The 21,761-nt window shown below is 44.5% G+C and overlaps 1 protein-coding gene across 1 annotated transcript in view; it reads left to right on the top strand.

Moving 5' to 3' along the window:
- ITGA9 (integrin, alpha 9) overlaps positions 1-21,761 on the top strand; it is a 263,996-nt gene that overhangs the window by 213,061 nt on the left and 29,174 nt on the right. Inside the window, exons 24-25 of the mRNA XM_004676316.2 lie at positions 574-681; positions 20,649-20,774. Of these exons, the coding sequence (XP_004676373.2) occupies positions 574-681; positions 20,649-20,774 (234 nt within the window). The remainder of the gene's footprint in view (positions 1-573; positions 682-20,648; positions 20,775-21,761) is intronic.

Genomic DNA, 21,761 nt, shown 5'->3' with positions numbered 1-21,761 from the left:
CAGTGAGAGACTTTGCAGAAACAGCCCTTTTGTTTTTATTGATCAGCCAGTTGTTAAGTCACTTTTGACTTCAGAGGAATTTCTCACCCTGGTGCAGTGCTTGCTTGTCAGGGCAGGCAGGCCTTATGCAGCTGAGGCAATCCAATTGTAGGTATTACGATTATACAAAAAAGAGAGGTCATAACATAATTTAGCATGGAAAGTCTGATCTTTCAGAGCTTTTCCTGAGCTACCCGGAATCTGTCAGACGATAGCCGTCGCATAGCTTGTGTCAGTGAACCACTGACTGCAAAGGATGGAGAGACCAAATCAACAGGTTCGTGTAGAAAAAAAATAGCCCTTTCTGTTAAGTTAGATCATTTGTTTAAAGATGACCCACTTTGTCACCATAAAAGGAAGGGGGTTGACTAGATCAGTTGTTTTCAAAGTATAGTTCTGGGACAGCTACATTAGCATCCCTAGAATCTGTATACACAGAGTGTATATCATTTAAAAGACTCTTAGAGTGTATACTGCAGGACATGAAAAGAAGGTCTGTGCTATTAAAACTCTCTGTGTGTCTTATACCTGCAGGTCTATAACACAGGGCCCAGCACTCTTCCTGGGTCATCTGTCAGCATCTCTTTCCCCAATCGACTATCTTCTGGAGGCGCAGAGATGTTTCATGTCCAGGAGATGGTGGTAAGTTCTTATTTGTTTAACTGCTGCTTTCTGACTGGAGCCAGTCCATTGGTGGTTTATATTCCATCCAAGGGCCAAAAAAATTAAGTCATTTGAGCCTTTGGAAACACATTGAGAAAAGCCACACTACCTGCAAGCCTTGATTCTTTACACAGAGAAAGTTTGGTTAATGACTGAAGAAGTCATCTTTGGTGGAGGAGGGGGGAACTACACTCGACTTTACTGGTTCTAGGAACCCTCAGGAACTGTGTGTAGCCTTGTGTGTACCCGAATGTGTTTTTCTGAGGGAAGAGTCACAGAATTCACAAAGATCCTCAGAGGATTGCTAATGCCCAGAGGATGAAAGATGTTTGTAGAGTACTTACATGTAGGTGGAAACTGAAATTTATATGCAGAATATGCAGTTCTGCTTGATCCTGAGTCAACTGTAGATGCCTTAATCTCTAGGGAAGCTTAATTAATAGCATGGATCATTCCAACCACCTCCTTAAAGCATTATCCTTCATTTCCAGGACATCACTTTCCCTTGGTTTCTCCCCTCTCTCTAGCTCCTCTCATCTTCCTAACTTCTACAGAGCTCTGGGTCTTCCTTTCTTTCTACATTCATCTCAGGGATTCGCCCAAACCCATTGCATTAAATCTAGTCTGAACTGATGACACTGGATGCTTCTCATGAATTTCAGACTTGAGTGTCTACTACCTTCAAGCCATCTCTGCCTGGATGCTTAACAGGAATCTCAGTCTTAGCCCAAACAGAAGTCTTGACAGTGTCCTTCCAAACTTGCTTTCCTACAACCTCTCCCATTTCAGCAAGTAGTTACTACATCTTTATCTTTGCTTGGGTCATCCTTGACACCTCTCCTTTTCCCCACTTAACATCTAGTCCACTAGCAAACTGAATGGCTCCACCTTCACAACACATCAGGAAGTCATTGAGTGTGTCACCACTCTGTACACCTCTACTGCCAGCACTCTGGTCCAAGGCACCATCATCTGTCACCAGGGTTATTGTAGTAGTCCCCTTACCAGTGTCCTTGCTTCCCACACCCCACAGCTCTCCCTCCCCACATGCCACAGTCTGTTCTTGGTCCAGTAGCAGAATGTATTCCCAGTGTAAGTGAGATCATGTTACTCTGCTCAAGCCCTCCACGCCCTGGGTTCTTCCAGCTCATCTCTTGGTCTCACAGCCAATAATAGGTGTCTTTTGGGAGTCTTTGACCTCATCTCCTCCTCCTCTTCCCCGCTTTTTCGTCTTCAGCAACACTCCCTCCATGACAGTTCCAGAGAAGAGCAGACACTCTCTTTCCACCTCCAGAATGCCATCCTTACCTTCCCTCTACCAAGAATGCCGTTCTCAGATACATCCTTGACTGCTTGCTCACAAGTCACGCATCAGTGAGACCTCCCTGAGCAGCCTCTGTGCCAGCTGTCCTCACCCCCATTTCTGGCTGATATTTCACCATCACCCTTATCACTAGCTGAACACACCTTACATTTTCTCCTCTGACCAGTTTCTCTGTGTCCACCTGGTCCTACCATATGAAGACAGAGATTTTTATCTGCCCACTGCTGTATCCTCGGGGCCTGGCACAATGATCGGCATATAATATTTGCCCAGTAAATATTTGTGGACTGAATAAATCCAGAGCATAAAACAAAGTGGTTTACTCTTGGTGCATAAAAATCTCAACAGAAATCCTTCTGCTCAGTGACGTGAGTTTTGATAGGTGAGGAATGATTTAACACATCCATCTGTGTGCGTCCATTAGAGGGGTCTGAGACTCTCTTGTGCCTCAGGCTCTTGAGTAGCCAGATGTGAGGTGAGCCCTCCTGGGAGACGCCACTGCAGAGTCACTGAAGGGTCACTGCATAATGTGAGCACATGAGGTCCACCTTGAGAGAATCATTGACGCATTGCCCTTCACAGAAGTACGTGCAGACAGCCTGCCCCAGGGGACAGTCTCTCAATAGGAAGCTGGAAAGTAGGGACAGGAAGCCTCACAGCCTGCGACATGTCTGAACTCACAGTAGGAGAAGATACTGCCTTCAGGGTGGAGGCTGAGAAAGCACTGTGTGAGGCAATAATGACATCTGGCGTCATTGCCCTCATGGCCACATGGGCTAAAAACCTGGACAGGTGAGATGTTGACCATAGGACAGATCAGTTGAGTTGGATGATCCGGCATTTCCATCCTTCATAGCATTGCACTCACGTCCCGTGGCCAGCCTGTGCGTGAGCTGTGCTTGAACGTCAGAAAAGCCCCAGTGTTCTGTAGCAACAGCACAGCATGGGTTGAACTTAGCATGAGGTCACCCAGTCACATGTGCTCCTGTCCACCCTCTTGTTAATCATATTACTAATCATACTAACTGCTCTACTTTTGTCCAATGTCCAGAAATATCCTATTCATTGAGCATGCTCTTAGAATTATTCACATAAATACCTACAGAGAAATTTTCCCAACAGACCAAATTATTTATTGCCTAAAACAGGAAATTTAAGTCACCAGGAATCTGAAGCTATCTCAGAACCAAGCACACACTTTTTCTCTTTATTAATCATCAAACCAAGGGAAAGCCATTGGAGAAGACTTTGAAGCGCATTTATAAATAACTGGCTTGCCTGGAAGGCATTAGCAGTAGTTTTCCTGAAAATCTGCAGAGCTGATTGGCTGTTAGTCTAGCTGAATGGACCCTAAAACACCCAAGTGGGGTGAACTGGCTGCATTCCAACTTTAAACTCTTAGGAAAAAACCCTGTGAATTTTTTAAATTACATTTAGATATTCCATAAAGTCTGAAACAGAGTTTTCCAGGACGGTCAAGACTTCAGTTGGGTAAGACCACTTCATGATAAGAGGCTTATGGTATTTTCACAACACAGAAATTCAAATTCATTGGCAAGTCTCACTCCCCACGTAGGGAAGCACCATATTCTTATGTACAGCCATCACTGGTGCCCAGAGAGATGCTAGGGCAGATGTAAAATGGGCCTTGTTTCAGAGGCTGGCAGCCCACTCACCCTCTACCCTAAAGCCTTGGATCTGAGGGCAAAGGCATCCTGTTTGTCATCCAAGTTCCCCCACCCCCTTCCTAGCCCCTCCCTTGCTCATGTAGAGCCAGAGAATGCTTCCTGGGTCAGGTGTGGCTTGGAAAGCTCAACATCTTTCCCTTTGGTCTTCTGGCACTTTGAGTAGGGATTTACTTCTATGAATTTCCATCTATGGATTTGGTACAAATCAAACTGACTCCTTTCAAGAGAAGCCAACACTGTTCTGCATGGCATAGGAAGGCAACCCCAAAACCCAAAGCATTTCATCCCCATGGCCACTCTCACCCACCACCATTCTACGTATGAAGCCAAATCGCACCCAGAGGCAGATAACAGGCATTGAGGTATAGCCCAGCTGTCACCCTGCTGATACCCAGGGGACCCTCAATTGTTTTTGCTTCCACAGTGCCCCTGTGGTATCCATCTTATCTGTGGACCTCATCCATATACAATGCTGCAGGAGTCACGCAGCTGGCCCCTCAGGCCCTGGGCCATCACCCCCTTGCTAGTCCCAACTCTATGGCCCATTTTCAAGTGTTGCTTCAGCATTCACTCAGAAGTCTTTGGGGCTACATCTGGGATCCGTGGGCCAGATGGGCCTCCCCTAGATTTCACCAGAGTCTTATATGTGTTCTTCCCAGGGGGTTCTTGAGGTCCAGCTGCCTGTGAATGGAGATTACTTTTACTGACATGGGAGAGATGTTTATAGAGGAGCCTAATGAAGTGTGACCACACCATACTCCCAGCCAGAGTTCCTGATCTTTGTTCCCCATAGCAAATGTCTTGGCCCCTCCACCCTGTCTGTGTTTTATTTAGCAACAGAGCTGAGGTGGTAGTCTGAGAAAAGACTTATCAACTCAGAATGCCTCCTACCCACTGGGGTTGTGTGAGCCCCATGGGGACACACTTCCCACAGCACTGCAAAAAAAAAAAATGTTAACTGTAGTGTCCCCCAGGAAGCCATGTGGGAATAACCATGAAAATATTAGAGAGAGAAGAGAAAGAATGACACGCTTCTCTAGCCTAAAATAAAATCAGCACAAGCATGTATCATTCTTGATTTATTCTGCAGACACTGGTGGAACAAGCACCTATTATATATGCCAGGGCCTGAGAAAAGGAATATGTCACCTAGCACTCCCAGAAATTTACAGTCTGCAGGTGCAACACCATAGAACAGTGTGACAATGGGGACATGCCAAGAGTGAGGGCTGGTACAGGGGACAGGGCCCAACCTGGGGAGGGAGCAGGACTATTCCCCAGGTGGGACTTAGAGGGTGTGTAGGAGTTCACCAAGAAAACAGGTGAAGAAGGAACATCCCAGGCAGAAGATTCTGATTCTCCATTCTCTTTCTGCCTAGCACTTCTACAAATAGTTCTCTAATCTTTCTCCAAAGTATAGAGTGTGCTGCCATGTTGGTGCTGTGACAGGGAGTAATAAACCTCAGTCATGGCTGTGCCAATGATAAGTGAGTCACTCCCTCTTAGGTGCATCATTTGCGTACACTAGTGGACCAGCACCTCCATGGGGAAGGCCATGCTCTCTGCCACCAGAGGTTGTGTAACTACACGTCGCAGATATTGCCAGCAGATGACCTTGGGTGGCTGCAGAGTGTGGTGGCATCTATGGGACAGAGAGCTGCAAGAGCCCAAACAGGCACTTGTTCCTGACAGAAGACTTCTGTTGAACTGAGGCTTGACCTTCCCTTGCATGTCTTGATGGGAACTTCTGACTGGACTGGAAAATGTAGAGGTTCACTGATTTTTGCAGTCTTTCTACAGAAATGACCTTTAGCAGAGCCCCTATGCACAGGTCTAAGCTGAGTTGGCACATCTGTCACATCTGACACATGAAGGGAAGATCACAAGAATCGGGGTCTTGCTCCATACTATGGCTTCACTCATGGTATGGAAGTTTGCAGGAATGGATGGGAGGTTTGTCTCAGGTACCAAGCTTCATTAACTGATATTGAAAACCTAAGCAGCTTTCTAACACTGCAGGGGAAGGCATTAGGGTTTGATTCTTGTTAATATAGAAGAAAGGAAGAAGTCATAAATGACAGGTTCTAAAGAGCTGGACTGTGATTCCAGGTGAAAGGAATAACATTATTGATCTAGAAGAGATACAAAATGAATGCCTCTCTTCATGCAGTCATCTGCAAAGATTTACCTCCCTGGCTTGCTCTGTCTGTGCAGTGATCTAAAGAACTCACCTGATTCCCAGGAAGTAAAATAGAATGAGGATGAAGGATAGTTTCCCAAAGAGCCACAGCCATAGAGCTCCATTAGGAGAGTGACATCAATATGATATTAATCCCAGGATCCAGCAGACTACCCCCAAGATATACTTTGATAAATAACTTTAGTAAATTTTATCTGCCCACATCACAGAGTTGCCCATGATCTAATTTCTGTCAAAATAAGCCCATTGATATTGAAACATGTTACTATGTGATGAGAATGTCTGTATTCCTAGGAAGAAAATATGGGAATTGTATACCAGTGGCTATAGAGAAGCTTAAATTTAGAAATGGAGGAGTGAGTTGTTTTCCTTAAGGATGATCTGGGAATGTTTTTAAGGAGAATGGAGTTGGGTGGTCACATGGTCAAAGGCTAAAGTTGGAGAAGTTTTTCCTGAACTATTCACACACACACACACACACACACAAAATGAATACCATTTATTGCAGCCCTAAAGTTCTAGTAGCATTTGATTATTTGCTGTCAAATTTAATCTTCCTAGCATCTTCATAAGGTAAGGGCATTTTTCTAAGTTGAGGATGCAAGACTCAAAGGCTTGTTCAATATTACACAACTGGGAAGTCACAGAGCTGGATTTGTAACCTTATCTGTATAACTCCAGAATGCTTCCCAGTTTTTGAGTGTACTGTACTTCACACCTCTGCCGGGAGCCCTACCCACACTCCTCAACCAGCAGACAGATTCAGTTCACAGAACCTATTGAAGTGATAGCAGACCACCAAGATCACTACTAATGTTGAGCATCAGCGCCAGGGCAGAGCCAGGGCAGAGACATGACAACTGCTAGCCAAAGAAGAATATCAGAAGTTGCAATAAACAAGGTACACAGATTATTTCAGGTAAGCAAAATAGATCTCTTCAAGGAGGTACAAAAGGCAGTATTTCTATAAAATAGAATTAACTGGAGTTTTATAAATTAAAAATTTTGATCATTCAAATAAAAACCTCAGTCTATAAGATATGTAGTAGAATGGGTATAAAAGAATAAAGTAATAATTTGGAAACTTGAATTGAAGGATTTCCCAAGGCTATAGTGCCAAAGTACCCTCCACCCTGCCAAGCCTATTAAACTTACTATTCCATTATTGCATTAAAATCTGGTGTGAATGTTTAAATTATCTCAATGTAAGTGTAAGAAGGCAGGCCAGAACAATTAAGGAAGAAAAAGAAATAAAAGGAATTCAAATTGGAAAAGAAAAAGTAAAGCTACCATTATTTGCAGAAAATATGATTATATACATAAAAACCCTTAACAATTCCACTGAACAACTCTTAGAAGCAATAAATCAGTGTAATAATTTGCAAGCTACAAAGTCAATATACAAAAACTCCATTGTACGGTATAGCCATAGACTAGAGAGAAAGAAATCAGGGAAACAATCCCATTTACAATTCCATCAAAAAGCATTAAGTACTAGGAAAAAATGTAACAGAGGCAGCAGAAGACCTATGCAACAAAAATTATAAGATACTGTTAAAATAAATAAGGCACAAAGAAATGGAAAGATATTTCATGATGATGGATTGAAAAATCAACACGGTTAACTGGCCATATTACCCAAAGCAGTGTGCAGAGTCAGCACAACCCCCATCAAACTCTCTCTGGCATTGCGCAAAGAAATAGAACAAACATTACTGAAACTTGTATGGAACTGCAAAAGACCCCAAGTGACAGATAAGTAGGTATAGAAGATATAATACCTGAATTGAAAAATTCACTAGAGGGTCTCAGTAGCAGATTAGAAATTACAAAGATGAATCAGTAAAGTTGAAAGTAGATCAGTCGAGGTGGACCAGTCTGGAAAACAGAAAGAAAAAAAGAATAAAGATGAACAAGCAAAACCTCTGATAAGATTCTGAGAGGGAATTCTTATGTTCAGGCTAATAATAACATTTTTATGAATAGCTTATTACAGATAAGGCACTGTACCAAGTACTGTATCTGGACCAATTTGATCTTCGTGATAATTTGTAAGGAAACAGACACCAACAGAGGGATGGTCAAGGTCACGGAGCTAGTAATTGGCTGAGCTGCTTTTCATGCTTAACCATTAGACTGCAGGCTTCCTGACATTGTTTTGTCTGGCATATAGCTGTCCAGGAGCATTAGCATTACTGGGAAGTTAGAAATGTAGAAACACAGAGTCTCAGGCGCCAGCAGACCCACTACATCAGAATCTGCCTTCTGACAAGAGCCCCAGTGGTTGATTGTACATGAACATTTGAGATGCCCTGGTTTGAATCTCACCCAGCTTCCCTGTCTTCCTTTATAAAATGGTGATGACAATCCTTGCCTCACATGGCTATTGGGATCTTTTATTCCCACATCATTCATTCACCTGCCGCATACCAAGCCCTGGGTTAGTATACAGGGAGCAAAACAGACAAAAACGATCATTTCCAGCCTGTGTGACTTATATCCTGGTGGAGGGAGGCAGAGCAGAGGGGTGCAGTGTGTTATATGATGGTAAGTGCTATGGAGAAAAATGAAGGCGACAGGACATAAAAGGAGGGATGGTAGTTTATTTTATTTTTGTAATATTTTTATTTTTGTATTAATTTTCTTGCATCATGGTTCTCCGTTCGGGTATAGTCCCATTGTTCTCCCACCACCATAGCACCCAGGGAAGGGTGGTTGTTGTAAATGGAGTGGTCAGGCAGGCCTCACCCAGGGCTGTGGAGGAAACCAAGCTGTCTCTGTGATGTGATCTTTGCCCAAGAAGACCTCGCCAAGTCAGTGTTTCTGAGAATTCTGCCCTTGGGTTTAGCTCTCCTTGGAAATCCAGCCCAGCTGCCCCTGCACGGTGCCCACAGTGGGCACCCTGAGCATGTGCTCATCAGCACTCATGGGGGGAGATTCTGCCACAAGGTGAGTCACTGGTTTCTTTGGCCATGGCAGTTGACAGCAGCACTGATTTTTAAAGCCAGCTGGTGATGAAGGCACATTTGGCATGAGCAAATTCATGGGTTTTATGACTTAGTTATGCATGGAGAGTAATTGTAACAAGAAGTCTCCCCTGCAGCAAGTTTGCTGGAGGCCAAGATTTAACTTGTACTCAAGCCAGACCTGGCACTTAAAAGCAGCCCAGCAAATTAACCAGAGCAAAATTTGAACAACTCACTTTTCTACTACTCTCCCCCATGGTGAACATATGCCATTTTCTTTCTGTCCCTTCACGCTGTTTTTGCTGTAGAAACTTGAGGGCCTACCTGGTAACAAGTTGGCACTCAGTCTGCATGGGAGGTTCCTGCTGACAAGGCTTCGAGGCTTAGAAACCCTCCCCAGGAGGCAGCGTCCTGGGTGATGTTCAATCTGCTTAATATCCTATAATTTAAGTGGTGTTATGTGAAGTGAACTGTTACTAATGCAGCTTAAGTCATATGATAAGAAGGAAGGGGGAACAGAAAAGCAGGTAGGTGTGTAGGGTTATGTGACCCAGTCTGCTGATTTTGGACAGAAAACAATCCAGACCTCACCCCAGTACAACAGAGTTGTTTCCAGTAAGTTCTCTTAATTCAGGCATTCTGGCATCCCTCGAATACCACTTTTTATGACTATCTTCAGTTCTTAATGCTCTGACTTTCCCAGACTTATCTGAGCTAAAATGGAAGGGACCTAGCTCCCTCTAGGCAGAAGTTCAACTGTTAGTCTTCCAGCTTCCCTAACACATGACAACAGTTCCTTTAGAGCTCTTCCCCTCTAGGTCTTCTACTGTGCGCTCTTCAAATTCTCCAAATAAATAAAAATGTAAAAGTGAGCACCAAATAATGTGCCTTTTTATCCAGTCTCTCCTCATCACTGACATTCCTTACTCAATAGAGAAGACTCACTGATCATTTGAGAGCGTGCTGATTTCTCTTCCTAGAAGTTCTGTTTAACGATCAGCTGCACTTCTGAGGTTCTCTGTAAAAGGTCAGCAAGAAGCGCTTAATATGGGCACCATGTGAGCCAAACCCCTGCTCAATCTCCACCCACCTTTCCAGGCATAGCCCTCCTGTACACTCAGCCCCCAGCCTCCTCCCTCACCTTGACTTTCAGCCCTCTGGAGCATGAAGGTTGCTGGAAGCACCACCCTGCACTTCCTTGGGTCCCTGACCTTACTAATGGCTTGTTCCCTCCCTCAAGCTGTGGAAAACCCCCTCATTCCTCCAGATCCTCAGACCTCCTAGGTGCCCTCCAAGAGTCCTGCCTCAGGGCCTTTGCATCTCCCTTACTGAGAGCACATTTCCCCAAATCTATACATGGCTCCTTATAAACCAAGTCTGAACCAGAGTTCACTCTTTCAGTGACATCTTCCTTGACCACCTGAGCGAACATTACGATCCTCCACCACAAACTCTGTCCCATTTCCCTGTGTGTTGTTTTCCTCATAGAATTTACTACTTCCTGAAATGACTCTCTTTTATTATCTTCTACAAGAATAAAGGCATCATGACAGTAAATGTCATGGCTGTCTTGTTTTCCATGTGTCTCTAGCATTTGGGGCCTGGATCATAGTGCTCAGATGAGAAAACTAAAATGGCTGCTGCCACTTTACAAGTATCACCATCACAAATACTTTTCTGCCTAAAAGGTAGAGTATGTGTCTTTATGCACAGATACACCCTGCAACACATCCTCCAAGCTCCTGGGAGGGCTAAGAACCAAGGAAATTCAGGTTGAAATTCCCAAGTAGAAATGTCTTGGCAACTGACTTGCACTACAATGAGGTGGCCTTAATTTCAAAGCAGGAATCTCTCCCCTCCTGCCCTGCCCCTCACTCCCCTTCCCCCATGCCCCTCCATTCCAGCCTCTCTCCTCCCTCCTACACACACACTTGTATCCATGTCAGGTCTACTAATCTCAGCATTGGCTTCAAATATTTCTTTTCTTTCTCTCTACATGTATGAGGATGTGAGCAGAATCGTCATGTTCATGATGTGGGTCAGAATTAGGTTGGCTTCAGTTATTTTTCTTAACAGAAGCCAAACACTTAAAAGAAGATGGCTGATCGGATTCTGGAACAAGAGCTCTTTCTGGGCTCTGGGGTGGATTTTAGTCTGAGTAGAGGGAGAAAGTGTGTGTGTGTGTGTGTGTGTGTGTGTGTTGAGCTCACACTCAACACACCCCTGGAAGGTGAGACAAACGTCAGCTGGGCTGTCCACACACTGTGTGCCTGGGAGGCTGCTCTTTCACCCCAGTGGACAGAGGCAATGAATCAAGCCCCAGGGCTGCTGCTCGAGGGCGCCGGCCTTATCAAGGAGCTGAGGGTCTCGCTGGGGCTGCTGTGACATCTGGAAGCAGGAAGGCATGTTGCTGGCGTGTGGGCCGGCTGGAATGCTGATGCTTAGGCGCCTGGTGTTTGCTGGCCTCCAGCATGAAGAGTCCTTAAAAGTTGGTGATTATGCACTTTGCTCCATTCCTTTTCTCATTCCTTAAAAGCAGCATGCCACAGAGCCTTGTCATTGCAGGGGTGATGGGTTGTTACTGAAGTTGAGAACAGGAAATCTCACTGAGGATAAACAGAGCTCATCGGTCAGTGCCGAGAAACACATGGTTCTAATTTAACCTGCCGAGGACTAATTGTATATGCTTCGGAAGCACAAAAACAGGAAAACTCCCTTCTGCCAGACACACCAAGTTCCCTCTGACCAAAAGGAACTTTTTCAACTTGTTAGACCCTGAGAAGTCATTATCTCCCCAGCTTTCAGGGAACCAACTGCTCTTACTTCTCTTTAATAAACTAAATGGATGACCTAAAGCATGTTTCTGCCATCCCATGAAGCCTTGGAACATCAGGCATAAAGAATGACGTGCAGATTTCTCTTTTCAACCCTATGACCTATTTACACTCAGGAAAGTAGTGAAGGGTTCAACAGACGGTTACACATGAACCATAGCACCCACAAAATTGTTGGTATTTGCATTCTCATAAGAGGGTAATAGAGTGATCTCTCTGAGGAAGGCAGCCAGAACTCAGCACATCAACAGGAGAGTGTGAGAGGGCACGAGCCTTGCTCTTCGCCATGATGGGTCGGAGAGCTAGAATCGGGACTTACGTAAGTTGATGCAATTCCCAGAACTGTGTTGTGTCCCATAGGCGGGCTACTGACTCATTTATTATCCAAATCACCAGACCATTCTGCTTCCAAAATGTTTCATTATCTGTGGAAGAAAACCATTTTGGCATGCATGTCAAGTGCTCCGATAACATTTATGTCTCGCTTTTTTGTTAATGAAAATCTGACCGCATCTGGAAATTCTTTTGTGTCACTGCTTCTCTGAAACTACAGCCCATCTGTATCACTTTAACTGCAGCAAAAGGCCATCCCCTGACTGGCGAAATGGGCCTCATGTGCTGGGCTTGTCTTGCTCTGATTAAATGTAGATGAATTCAGCTTTACCAGCAGGCTGGCGGTGGTCTGTGCTCTTGTGTGGAGGCCTGTCACACCCAGGGGACACAGTGGGGGAGGGGACACAGTTGTTTTAGCCAAATCATAGAGCTGGGGGTGGGAAGAAGTTGGATACTCTTTGGCTTTTACCATTATTATAAGAAGTGACTTCTATTTTTTTCATGAAATAACAGCAGACTAGGAGGTCAGACACATAATGGATCGTACCCTCTCTTCCCTCTGGAACCTGGATTTTGAGACTTTGCCCCTGTATTTTCTGTTTCAGTTTTGGTGTTAGTAACATCCTAACCTTTTAGATTTAATATAGCAACTTAATACAACTTTGCACAATAGGCGAAGGCCTTAAGAAGTGGGAAGTTGGCAAACACAAGTCTTTTAATTATTTTACATGAGAAGACATCTAAAGTTATGATATGTTCAGGCTTTTTAAAGCTACTATTATCTTTTTCTTTCTAGAATTTAAATGACACTGGGTCACTCTTCAATTTCTTGTTCCTCCAGCCCCATTCTTACCTCTAGGAGTGGTAGCAGGCTGTCATTTATGGGGGATTGTTACATGCATTTATTTGCCCATTTTGTTAAAAATAAGAGAGAGAGAACATGGCTGTTCATTTGAGGAATGAGGTTTGGAGGGAATGTCCAAAGATAGAACTTACTGGGGAGTGACTACAGAAAAGTAGAATTTGCTGAACTAATAAACAGGAGGACCCTCTTCCCAAAGCACAATATCCTTGACTCTTCAGAAGAGTCTGTGAGAAGTTGCCTTTGAGAACTCCTACCTTTACATAACATAGCCATATGCTGCTCTCAACCTTTTAACTGTATTAATAACATCAAACTAGGCATACCCATCCTCAGGAACTTCACAAGATGATTATCATTGTTTCTGTTTCTCTGCTCTTATATTAAATGCTGTCATTGCATTGCATAGAGCCTTTGCACATTCAGGGCTTCTAGATTTTTTTTTTTTTAAAGATTTATTTATTTGTGCATACAGAACTGGGGTACAGGCCAGAGGCTCAGGGGCGGTGAGAGGCTTCACCAGAGACAGAGTGGGGAGCAGAACAGGCAGATCGAGGAAGTACACTGCTGAGGGGAGCAGCGGGCGGGCCAGGAGAGGTCTGCCACACCATGTGGTCACCTCCGGGGCAGGCGGGAATCGAACTCATGCGGAAGCGGCTTTAGATTCTCAGTGTTGTGCTTTAACCCGCTGCGCCACCAGGGAGGGCCAGGGCTTCTAGATTTTTAAAAATATTTCATTATATGTGCAAGAAAAACATGTTTGGCATGCATGTCAAGTGCTTAGATAACTTGCTGTGTTATTGCAAAGGCCTGGAACGAACAGTTACACATGGAAATATTTGTCTTAGGATTTATTATTAAAAGTCATTTTGGGGCTATTATTTGTTCAATACCAAGGAACAATTAGAAATCCCAACATGATTTAATGTATGTTATAAAGAACTCTGTATCACTCTCAGACTATTATCCCAGTTTGCATGTTGCTGAATGGAAAATATGTTGTTCTTACTGGTATTTCAAATAGTAATCCTCTTAGATTGGCCTAATCAACCAGTTGGTTTAGTGTCTCAATCATTTTATAAATACTATTTTTATTGCAAACTCTGGAGACCTAAAATTAATGTCCTCAAGGTCATGGTGGAAAATATTCAGACTAGAAGGGGACTCACTGTCTTCTGAAACCTGGGTTCCGAGAGTCATCAGGGGGTCATTGAATGAACAGTGAGCATTCAAAACATTCTCAGAGTTTTCAAATTCAGGGGGCATGTGAACTCCGAAAAGCAGGTGGTAAGTCAGGGGACAGGTCGTGTTTACCCACTTGCCATCAGCTGTGATGGGGTAACGTGATATGGAAAGGCAGCCCTAGGATGTAACAGAGAACAGAGTCAGCGATTAGCAGATAAATGAGAGTTAACATGGAACATATGTTTTTCAAAAATGAACCTGTGCCCTCTTTAATCAAGTTGATTCAACAAACATAGTTTTTAGACCAGACTTCATCCCAGACCCATGCTGGAGGTGACTCCAAGCGAAACATCACTGCCACTGAGTTTATTCCTTTGCTAAGTCAACCTCCCATTTTGCTTTTATTGTTTATGTACTGTGTTCAAAGGATCTCAAACCAGGGATACTCTGGTGCCTTTTCCCAGCTCTAGAGCCTGGTCAGCTGAACAATGGGCAAAGAATGGGGCTTATTCTGATAGCAGGTGACATCTATGCCTAGCCTGTTAAGAAATGCCAAAAATACCACACTTCAGAGGTGAAAATTAGTTTCTTTTGAGACAGCTGACTCCACCTCTGGTTAACTGCCCCCACCCCCTGACAGATTTACCTACAAAACCCTCTTTCATGTCCAGGCCCACATAACCTGCCTTACTTCTGGCCACTAACATCGAACATACATCCAGTGCTTGACATGTTCAAGTCCCAGGCTTTCTAGACTCAAAGGCTGCTGTTTGCACTTCCATACATTTGCACATGCTGGTCCCCTCTCCCTGGGATTTCCTTCCCCCTCCTCTCTCTATTATCTGTATGTTCTTTTCATCCCACAAGATATACCTGAAGTGTTCCCTCTGAGGCTGGAATGCAGAGCTGCTGAGAGGGGGAGAAATGTGTAGGACAGATTTATCACCGCAGTTGGAGGCCTGCTCTGATAGACAGCGAGACAGTGCCTGGGGAGCAGACGCCCACAACCTGGTGCAAAGGAGGGGGGAGACGGCCGGGTCCTGGGGGGACTTTGGAGATGGTACCTGTCTACAGTTAGACCTTACATGTAGATGACTCTGGGCCTAGTTTCCCCATCTGTAAGAAGAATTTGAAAATTGAGAGCAGATGGCCCAGCTGGCCTGGTACATCCCTAATGTCTTGCTGTTCTACATGGTTGACTTCAGTCTTTTATCTCAGAAATACCCTAGGTTAGACCATAAATTATACAGGTCCCTCTATGTATGGTTTGTTATAAGGATCCCATGGCCCTTAGAACAGCACCTAATGTAGTTAGTGTTGTTCCCATTTATATCTGAATGAAGAATAAAGATGGACTTCAGGCAGCTGGGCTTTGGCCCGGAGTCCTGGGTGGTATTTGTATGCAAAAAACAGATCAGAGAGTTGTTCTGCCCCTCCAGGCTTGAGGCCTGCTCTCTCTCTCTGGGTCAGCAGAGGTAGCTGATGTGGGCCTCTTTCTGAGGCGACACCACGGAGAAGCCTGTGCCTCCACTCTGTCAGACCACAGCTGCCTGGGAGTCTTTAGCAAAACGCCTGAGATGTCTCTTTTCTACCTAATAGCGGATGATGGCAGCATTTGAAATGAGGTTTGATTCTTTTTATTTTCAGTATCAGATCCATGGAATCAGCTGTGATTCATACTCCAAGTTCAGTTTTTTTGTGACGCCAGGCTTTACCACACCATCTAGATGTACAGGGACTCTTTGTCCTTGGACAGGTCTCGATCTGTGGAGGCTTCAGCCCACAGAAGCTCCCTTGACTGAGGCTGGCCCAGATGCCCACCTTCTCCCTGGACTGCTGACAATTTCCCACATCACCACCATGTCTCACTTTGAATTTGCACCAGGTTTTCTTGGGGTGGGGGGAGGGGGATAGGACAGGGGACAGGGGCATGGGGTTAGCCATGAGGAATGGGGAAGGCCAGATGGGTCCCACAGCCTCTTGTCCCTATTCTGTGTGTTTGCTGAAGTCCTTTTATTCACATGCCAGTAGACATGGAGCGCTTCCAGCTCCCAGCGGTCCTGGAAGATAAGCAGCCCTGTCATGGGAAGCACTTAGACTCAGTCTAGATAGCAGATGAGAAGTGAGTGGGCAGAGAGGGGCAGGGGGCAGTGGCCACAAAGGCTTCAGCCAAGGAAATGAAGCTATAGAACATGTGTGGCGCTTGGATAGTGTCTAATGTGACAAGAAAGCATGACGTCCTTAGTTAGGGCCAAGTCATCAGAGTGGGGCATCAGTAATTGCTTATCTGTGAAATGTGAGATTAGTGACCCCATGCTGTAATGTAAATACACAAATAGTCCTCGAAGTGTGGAATCAACTGAGGATAACCTTAGTGCCCTCATTGTTCACCAGCCTCATTTTACACATGAGGAAACCGAGGTCCTGAACACCCAAAATGGCACAGCTGTGAGGAAGAAGCACAAAGGCTGGTCCGGGGCCCCTGAAGCTCAGCAAGGCCCCTGGGTGCAGCATTCCTTCCCAGGCGCCCCTGCTGCCAGCAGCCAATCACATGACCCTAGGCGAGTCATGGAACTCTGGCCTCTGCTTCCTTATCTGTCAGCCAAGGCCACGGGACCGCATGATCTCAGAGCTGCCTTCCAGAAACAACATTCCAGGATGCTCTGTTCCCCTCCAGCCCAAGACAGCATGGCGCAACCTGGCCACCCTGCTAGAAGCCCCCTCACCTCCCCCCACGGTCCAGGCGGGAGTCATCTTGCCATAGGGGGCAGCCTTGGGTCAGGGTGGATGTCGCCCGGATTCCTGGGCTTCCAGGCCAAAGCCGCTGTGCCTAAGGGATGAGGAAGCAGTTACAAGCAGGTTTCTGGAAGTCGGCGGCCTGTGTCCCCAGCTACTTCTACTGCCTGTCAGCTGGGGGGTGTGGGCTGGCCTTCCCTTGCCTCTCAGTTTTCCCACCTGTGAAATGGGGATAGTTATAACACTCACCTCCCAGCCATGGGGATGGAAAGTGTGAAACACTCACAGCCTGGCGCCTGGTGAGAGCAGCAAAAGTGGCTGGTGTTTGGTTCTGGCCTATGTGTCCAACATATACAGGAAAGCCCTTCCCACCTATGACCCTAGCCAGGACTGAGTTTCTCAGTTTTAGCTGAGGGAGTGTCTACAGTAGGATTAGCTGATCCGAATCAGGCCCATACAGACTCAGTCTCCTTTGAAAGAGGACCACCCTGAACCTCCCAGAAGGTGGTTTCCCCCTGATTGAAGTGATTCCCATGTAACCGCAGTCGGGAGCACAACTGCCTAAGCTTTCCATTCACCACAGACTCAGTCTCCACTTCCCTTCTCCAAATTCCACTGGAGCAGATCTTGTGTCACATCAACTCACAGCACAGCACCATCTCCCCCTGTTCACAGGCCCCCCTCACCGCCACGGGAGAGGCCCCAGAGCTCTGAGCTTCGCCCCCCCTCCCTCATATTCGTGCTGAGCCTGGGGTGGTTTCCTGCCCTGGTATCCCACCATCCCCAGCTCCCTGCCCTCCTGTGCCTGCATCCTGTGGGGATGAAGGCGCCAGCCTCCACAAACCAGAGCACGTTAGTGAGCCCAACTGAGCTTGTGCTCCACTCCCAAGCTTCCTCTCCAGGCTGGGAAACCCAAGCACAAATTTGCAAAGCCAGGAGGAACTCAGCCCCACCCTGATTCTAATTAGGGAAGGATGCAGAGGGTCTGCTGCTCCAAACCCAGACCAAGTGCATTTGGGCAGTGGAGCCTGGCAGCTGGACAGAGGCATGTGCCTGCCATAGGGCCATAGAGGCACAGGGGGACTTGCAGCGAACATCCACTCCAGAAGGCAATGGGAAACCCACGTGCTTCTGCGTGAAAACTTCCTGGAGTCAGGAACACGCGTGCACACATTCACATGCTCAAATGGTCAATACTGTAAATGGTTTCTGTCTTCTATGTGCCTGAATAGAGGGCAACCCCCAAAGACATGATCCCCCCACACACACTTCCTTAATGGGATTGTTAAGGGGAAGGATGTCCTAAAGGAACTCTGCAGCGTCTTATGGACTCCACACTCTACTCCAGCTTTCTGGACACTATCCCCCACTCCAGTGTTGGAAACTACAACTCCCAGCAGCACCAGGGAGAGAACTGTAAGGACCCAAGGGCAGAGCTAGCAGGAATTCTGGGACATTTAGGGGATAAATAGGGCCCGATTGCATCTCTCGCTCTCTCGTTCGGGGAACGGTTCTCCTGACCCAGTGTGTTCAGTCAGCCTAGCGGTGAGGTATTCCAGTGACTTTGTATCCCGCTCTCTTTACCTGAGTTGTTTCCTATTCCTTTCCCCTTTTGTAAATAAACCCGTTATTGACCCTTTTGTGTGTGCCTGCAGTATAACCGAATTGTGAGCATGCGGATGAGGCCCCACAGATAGGCAGCCCAGTCCACTCGGGGCTACCCTGTAACAGGATGATTTAACAGACTTTACCATCTTGTAGGAATCAGAGCAGTGGTTGCATGAGAGGTACAGTTGGGAACTGAAAGGGGCCACAGGAGCTTTCTAGAAGAGAGATGTGTTCTGTGCCTTCTTTAGGGTGGTAGTTATGTGGGCAATTTCATATGTCAGAGTCCATAAATTGTGTCCATAAGGTCTGTGTATTTTAGTGAATATATTTGGCCTCAATAAAATAAGTTAGAAAAATGAATCAGTGAACTCTGTCATCTTTCACTTCGTCATGTAATGGCATACTTTAAATGACTAAGAATAATAGACTAATTTATATTCCTCTTTCCACTCATTTCGCAAAATGATTTCATGCAAATGTGCATCTTTTGAGATCAATGTATATAATTACTAAGCTACTTTTAAAATCAATTTTCTAGTGCATAGTACGTTCATTTCCTCTAATTTATTCAAAATGCAAAATATTTTGAATCCGTGTTTGATGCTGAAATTTTATTGCAAGGCACAAATACCCATGTGCAAAACATTTTAGCATGTGTTTTTCATTTGTTTTCTAAGTGATTATTCATGATGCTCACTAGTTAACTTATGTTTTGTTTTCTAAAATGAGCTTTAAAATACTTATCACAGCTTAAAATAATTGTAACCTAGGAAAAATCAACAATCAGTGTTAAATCTCACCTTCTCCTTCACATTAATTCTTCCTAGTGACCTCTAAAAGGAGCCCAAACCAACATTGATTGAGATCATTTCAAAGCGGTGTGTCTTCCCAGATTTTGTGGTTCAAATTAAGCAACTGAAGTGCCAAATTATGAGGTACTTTTAAGGGGTGTGAAGTCACAAGGCCTGAGATATTTAAAGGCAGTAATCTCTTTTCTAATAATTAATTTGAGGAAATAAACCTTCATCTCATTTATTTTCTGGCATATATAGTAAATCTTGGAATATGTGCACAGACCAAAAACAAATTTGGGGGAATCTTGTTTTATAATTATTAAATGATTAGCATTGTTAAAGATTTCTTTCTGTAAAATTTTTAGACTAAACCTTGCTCCCTAGCACAATGTTGAAACATTCTTGAGTAAATTCAAACTCACTATATTTTAAAGATCAGAGAAATCGTTTAAACAGATTATTCTGGTTAGAAATGGGAATTTTAGCACAGCCTAAATTATGAATACCTACTTGGTGATTTTGCAGCCTGACTTAAGACATTTGTCTTTAACTACAACCCATGTGATATGTTGCTACGTAAAGCAAACTTAGTGTTCTCAAGAACTCTTCAATTGAGAAATCAAGAATAGTGTTGTTCTTAAATCAAAATAGAAGACTCTAGACTACACAGAGTTGTTTTGACTTATTAGACCATTGTTGCTTAGCAGTGTCGCCACAAGAAGCAAAATCAGGTAACCCACCGAGCTCACTGGGCATGTCAGCTCCTCTGTGACTCAGTGTGGTGACAGCCCAACTATGCATTTGGTGGCAGAACCCTAGTTTAAATGACATTGCATGTGACCGGTGCTCTGGTTGAAGCAGAGGAGGAGGCCCAAATTCAGCCCTCTTGGGAGCCCCATCTCTCAGGAGAGTACTGAGGGGTTTTACAGCACCCTAAGGTTTACACACTTTGAAGACCTCTGGCAGTGGACCAGGCATAAAGACTTGGTCTCAGAAGACCTGGGTGCCAGACCTGAGTTCTTGACTGTGTGACTGTTGGCAAATGACAACCTGATCTCACTTTAGTCATGGGAGAAAGAACATTAATGCCTGTCTCAGTTACTTTAAGGATGTTGGTTGATGTGCTTTGGAGGCATAAAGGACTTTTTGGTCTTAAATCTTATTTTTTCCTTAATCACACCTTGTTTGCATGTTATATGCCATCCCATCTTAATTACTTATGGATTCACATTTTCAAATATCTGGCCTTGTGGATGCTACCACTTTTGCCTTTGACTTTTCAGCCACTCTTGCCCACTGGAGAATGGGCAAAGGGGAAGAGTTGGGTTTGGCCTCTGCTGCTACCACCTCTGCAATAAGACATTCCAGGCCCATTCTTAGAACAGACAACTCTCACAGAATTCTTTTCCTTTACAGGTGGGCCAAGAGAAGGGAAACTGCTCTTTCCAGAAAAACCCAATCCCCTGCATCATTCCTCAAGAACAAGAGAATATCTTCCACACAATATTTGCTTTTTTCACAAAATCTGGAAGAAAAGTCTTGGTAAGAATCTGCATACTGGTTGAGTTATCATGGGTGGTCTTCTCTAGAAAGGCAAATCTGAGCTGAAGTTTTCTATTTAATATTTCCCAAGGACTGTGGTTAACTCCTATTTTTCAACCTGGGATTTCAATCAAAGTGTTCAATTTACTGCAAATTCTATTATCCAACAAAGGGAAAATCTTTAAAAACCCTTAAGCTCACCATAAAACATAATTCCAACTAGTAAGAGCCTAGTTGAGAGTGGCAGTTTTTCTACAGTCTCTTTGGAAAATTGTTTGACAGTATCTCCTAAAAGTAAACATACCTGCCCCCTGTGACCCAGAGACATAGCTCCAGAGAAATGGGTATTTGGTTGCCCCAAAAGACATTGACAAGGATGTTCACAGGAATCTTATAATAGCTGAAAGTTGGAGCAATTCAAATACTCATCAACAAAAGAATGAGTATACCACCTGTGGTATATCCATACACTGGAATATTATGGAGCCATGAAAAACAACTACTGCTATATAGCATAAAATGGATCAGCCTCTCATACATAATAACGAGTGGAAGAAGCTAGAGACAGTAAGTCACATATTGTAATAGTTCATTTTTAGGAAGTTTAGAATTTACAAGTCTACCCAGTAGGATGGAAGTCAGGATTGTAGTTGGTGTAGAGGAATATTAATAGGAAAAAGCATAAGAGAACCTGCTGAGATGCTGAAAATGTTCTAATATTGACCTGGTTGTAACCAGGTGTAAGATTTTATCAGGATGGAAACCTAAGATGTATTCAGTTTATTATCTCTAAGTTATGCCTCATTAAAAAAAAAAAAAGATATTGAAGATGGAATCATAAAGCTTGTCCAAAGTATCATTTCCCCACATCTTTGGTTACATCTCTAGTACTTTATTTCAGCCTGAGCACATTTCACTCACATTTCCGTCCTCAGTCTTTGTCCTGCAGAAGTTAGACTACCTACTACTTTAAAAAGTAGGATTTTT

Source organism: Condylura cristata, unplaced genomic scaffold, assembly GCF_000260355.1.
Source record: "Condylura cristata isolate star-nosed mole 26May11 unplaced genomic scaffold, ConCri1.0 scaffold00004, whole genome shotgun sequence".
NCBI lineage: Eukaryota > Metazoa > Chordata > Mammalia > Eulipotyphla > Talpidae > Condylura > Condylura cristata.
The sequence above is the reverse complement of the archived record's forward strand: the minus strand, read 5'-3'. Positions and strand labels throughout refer to the sequence as shown.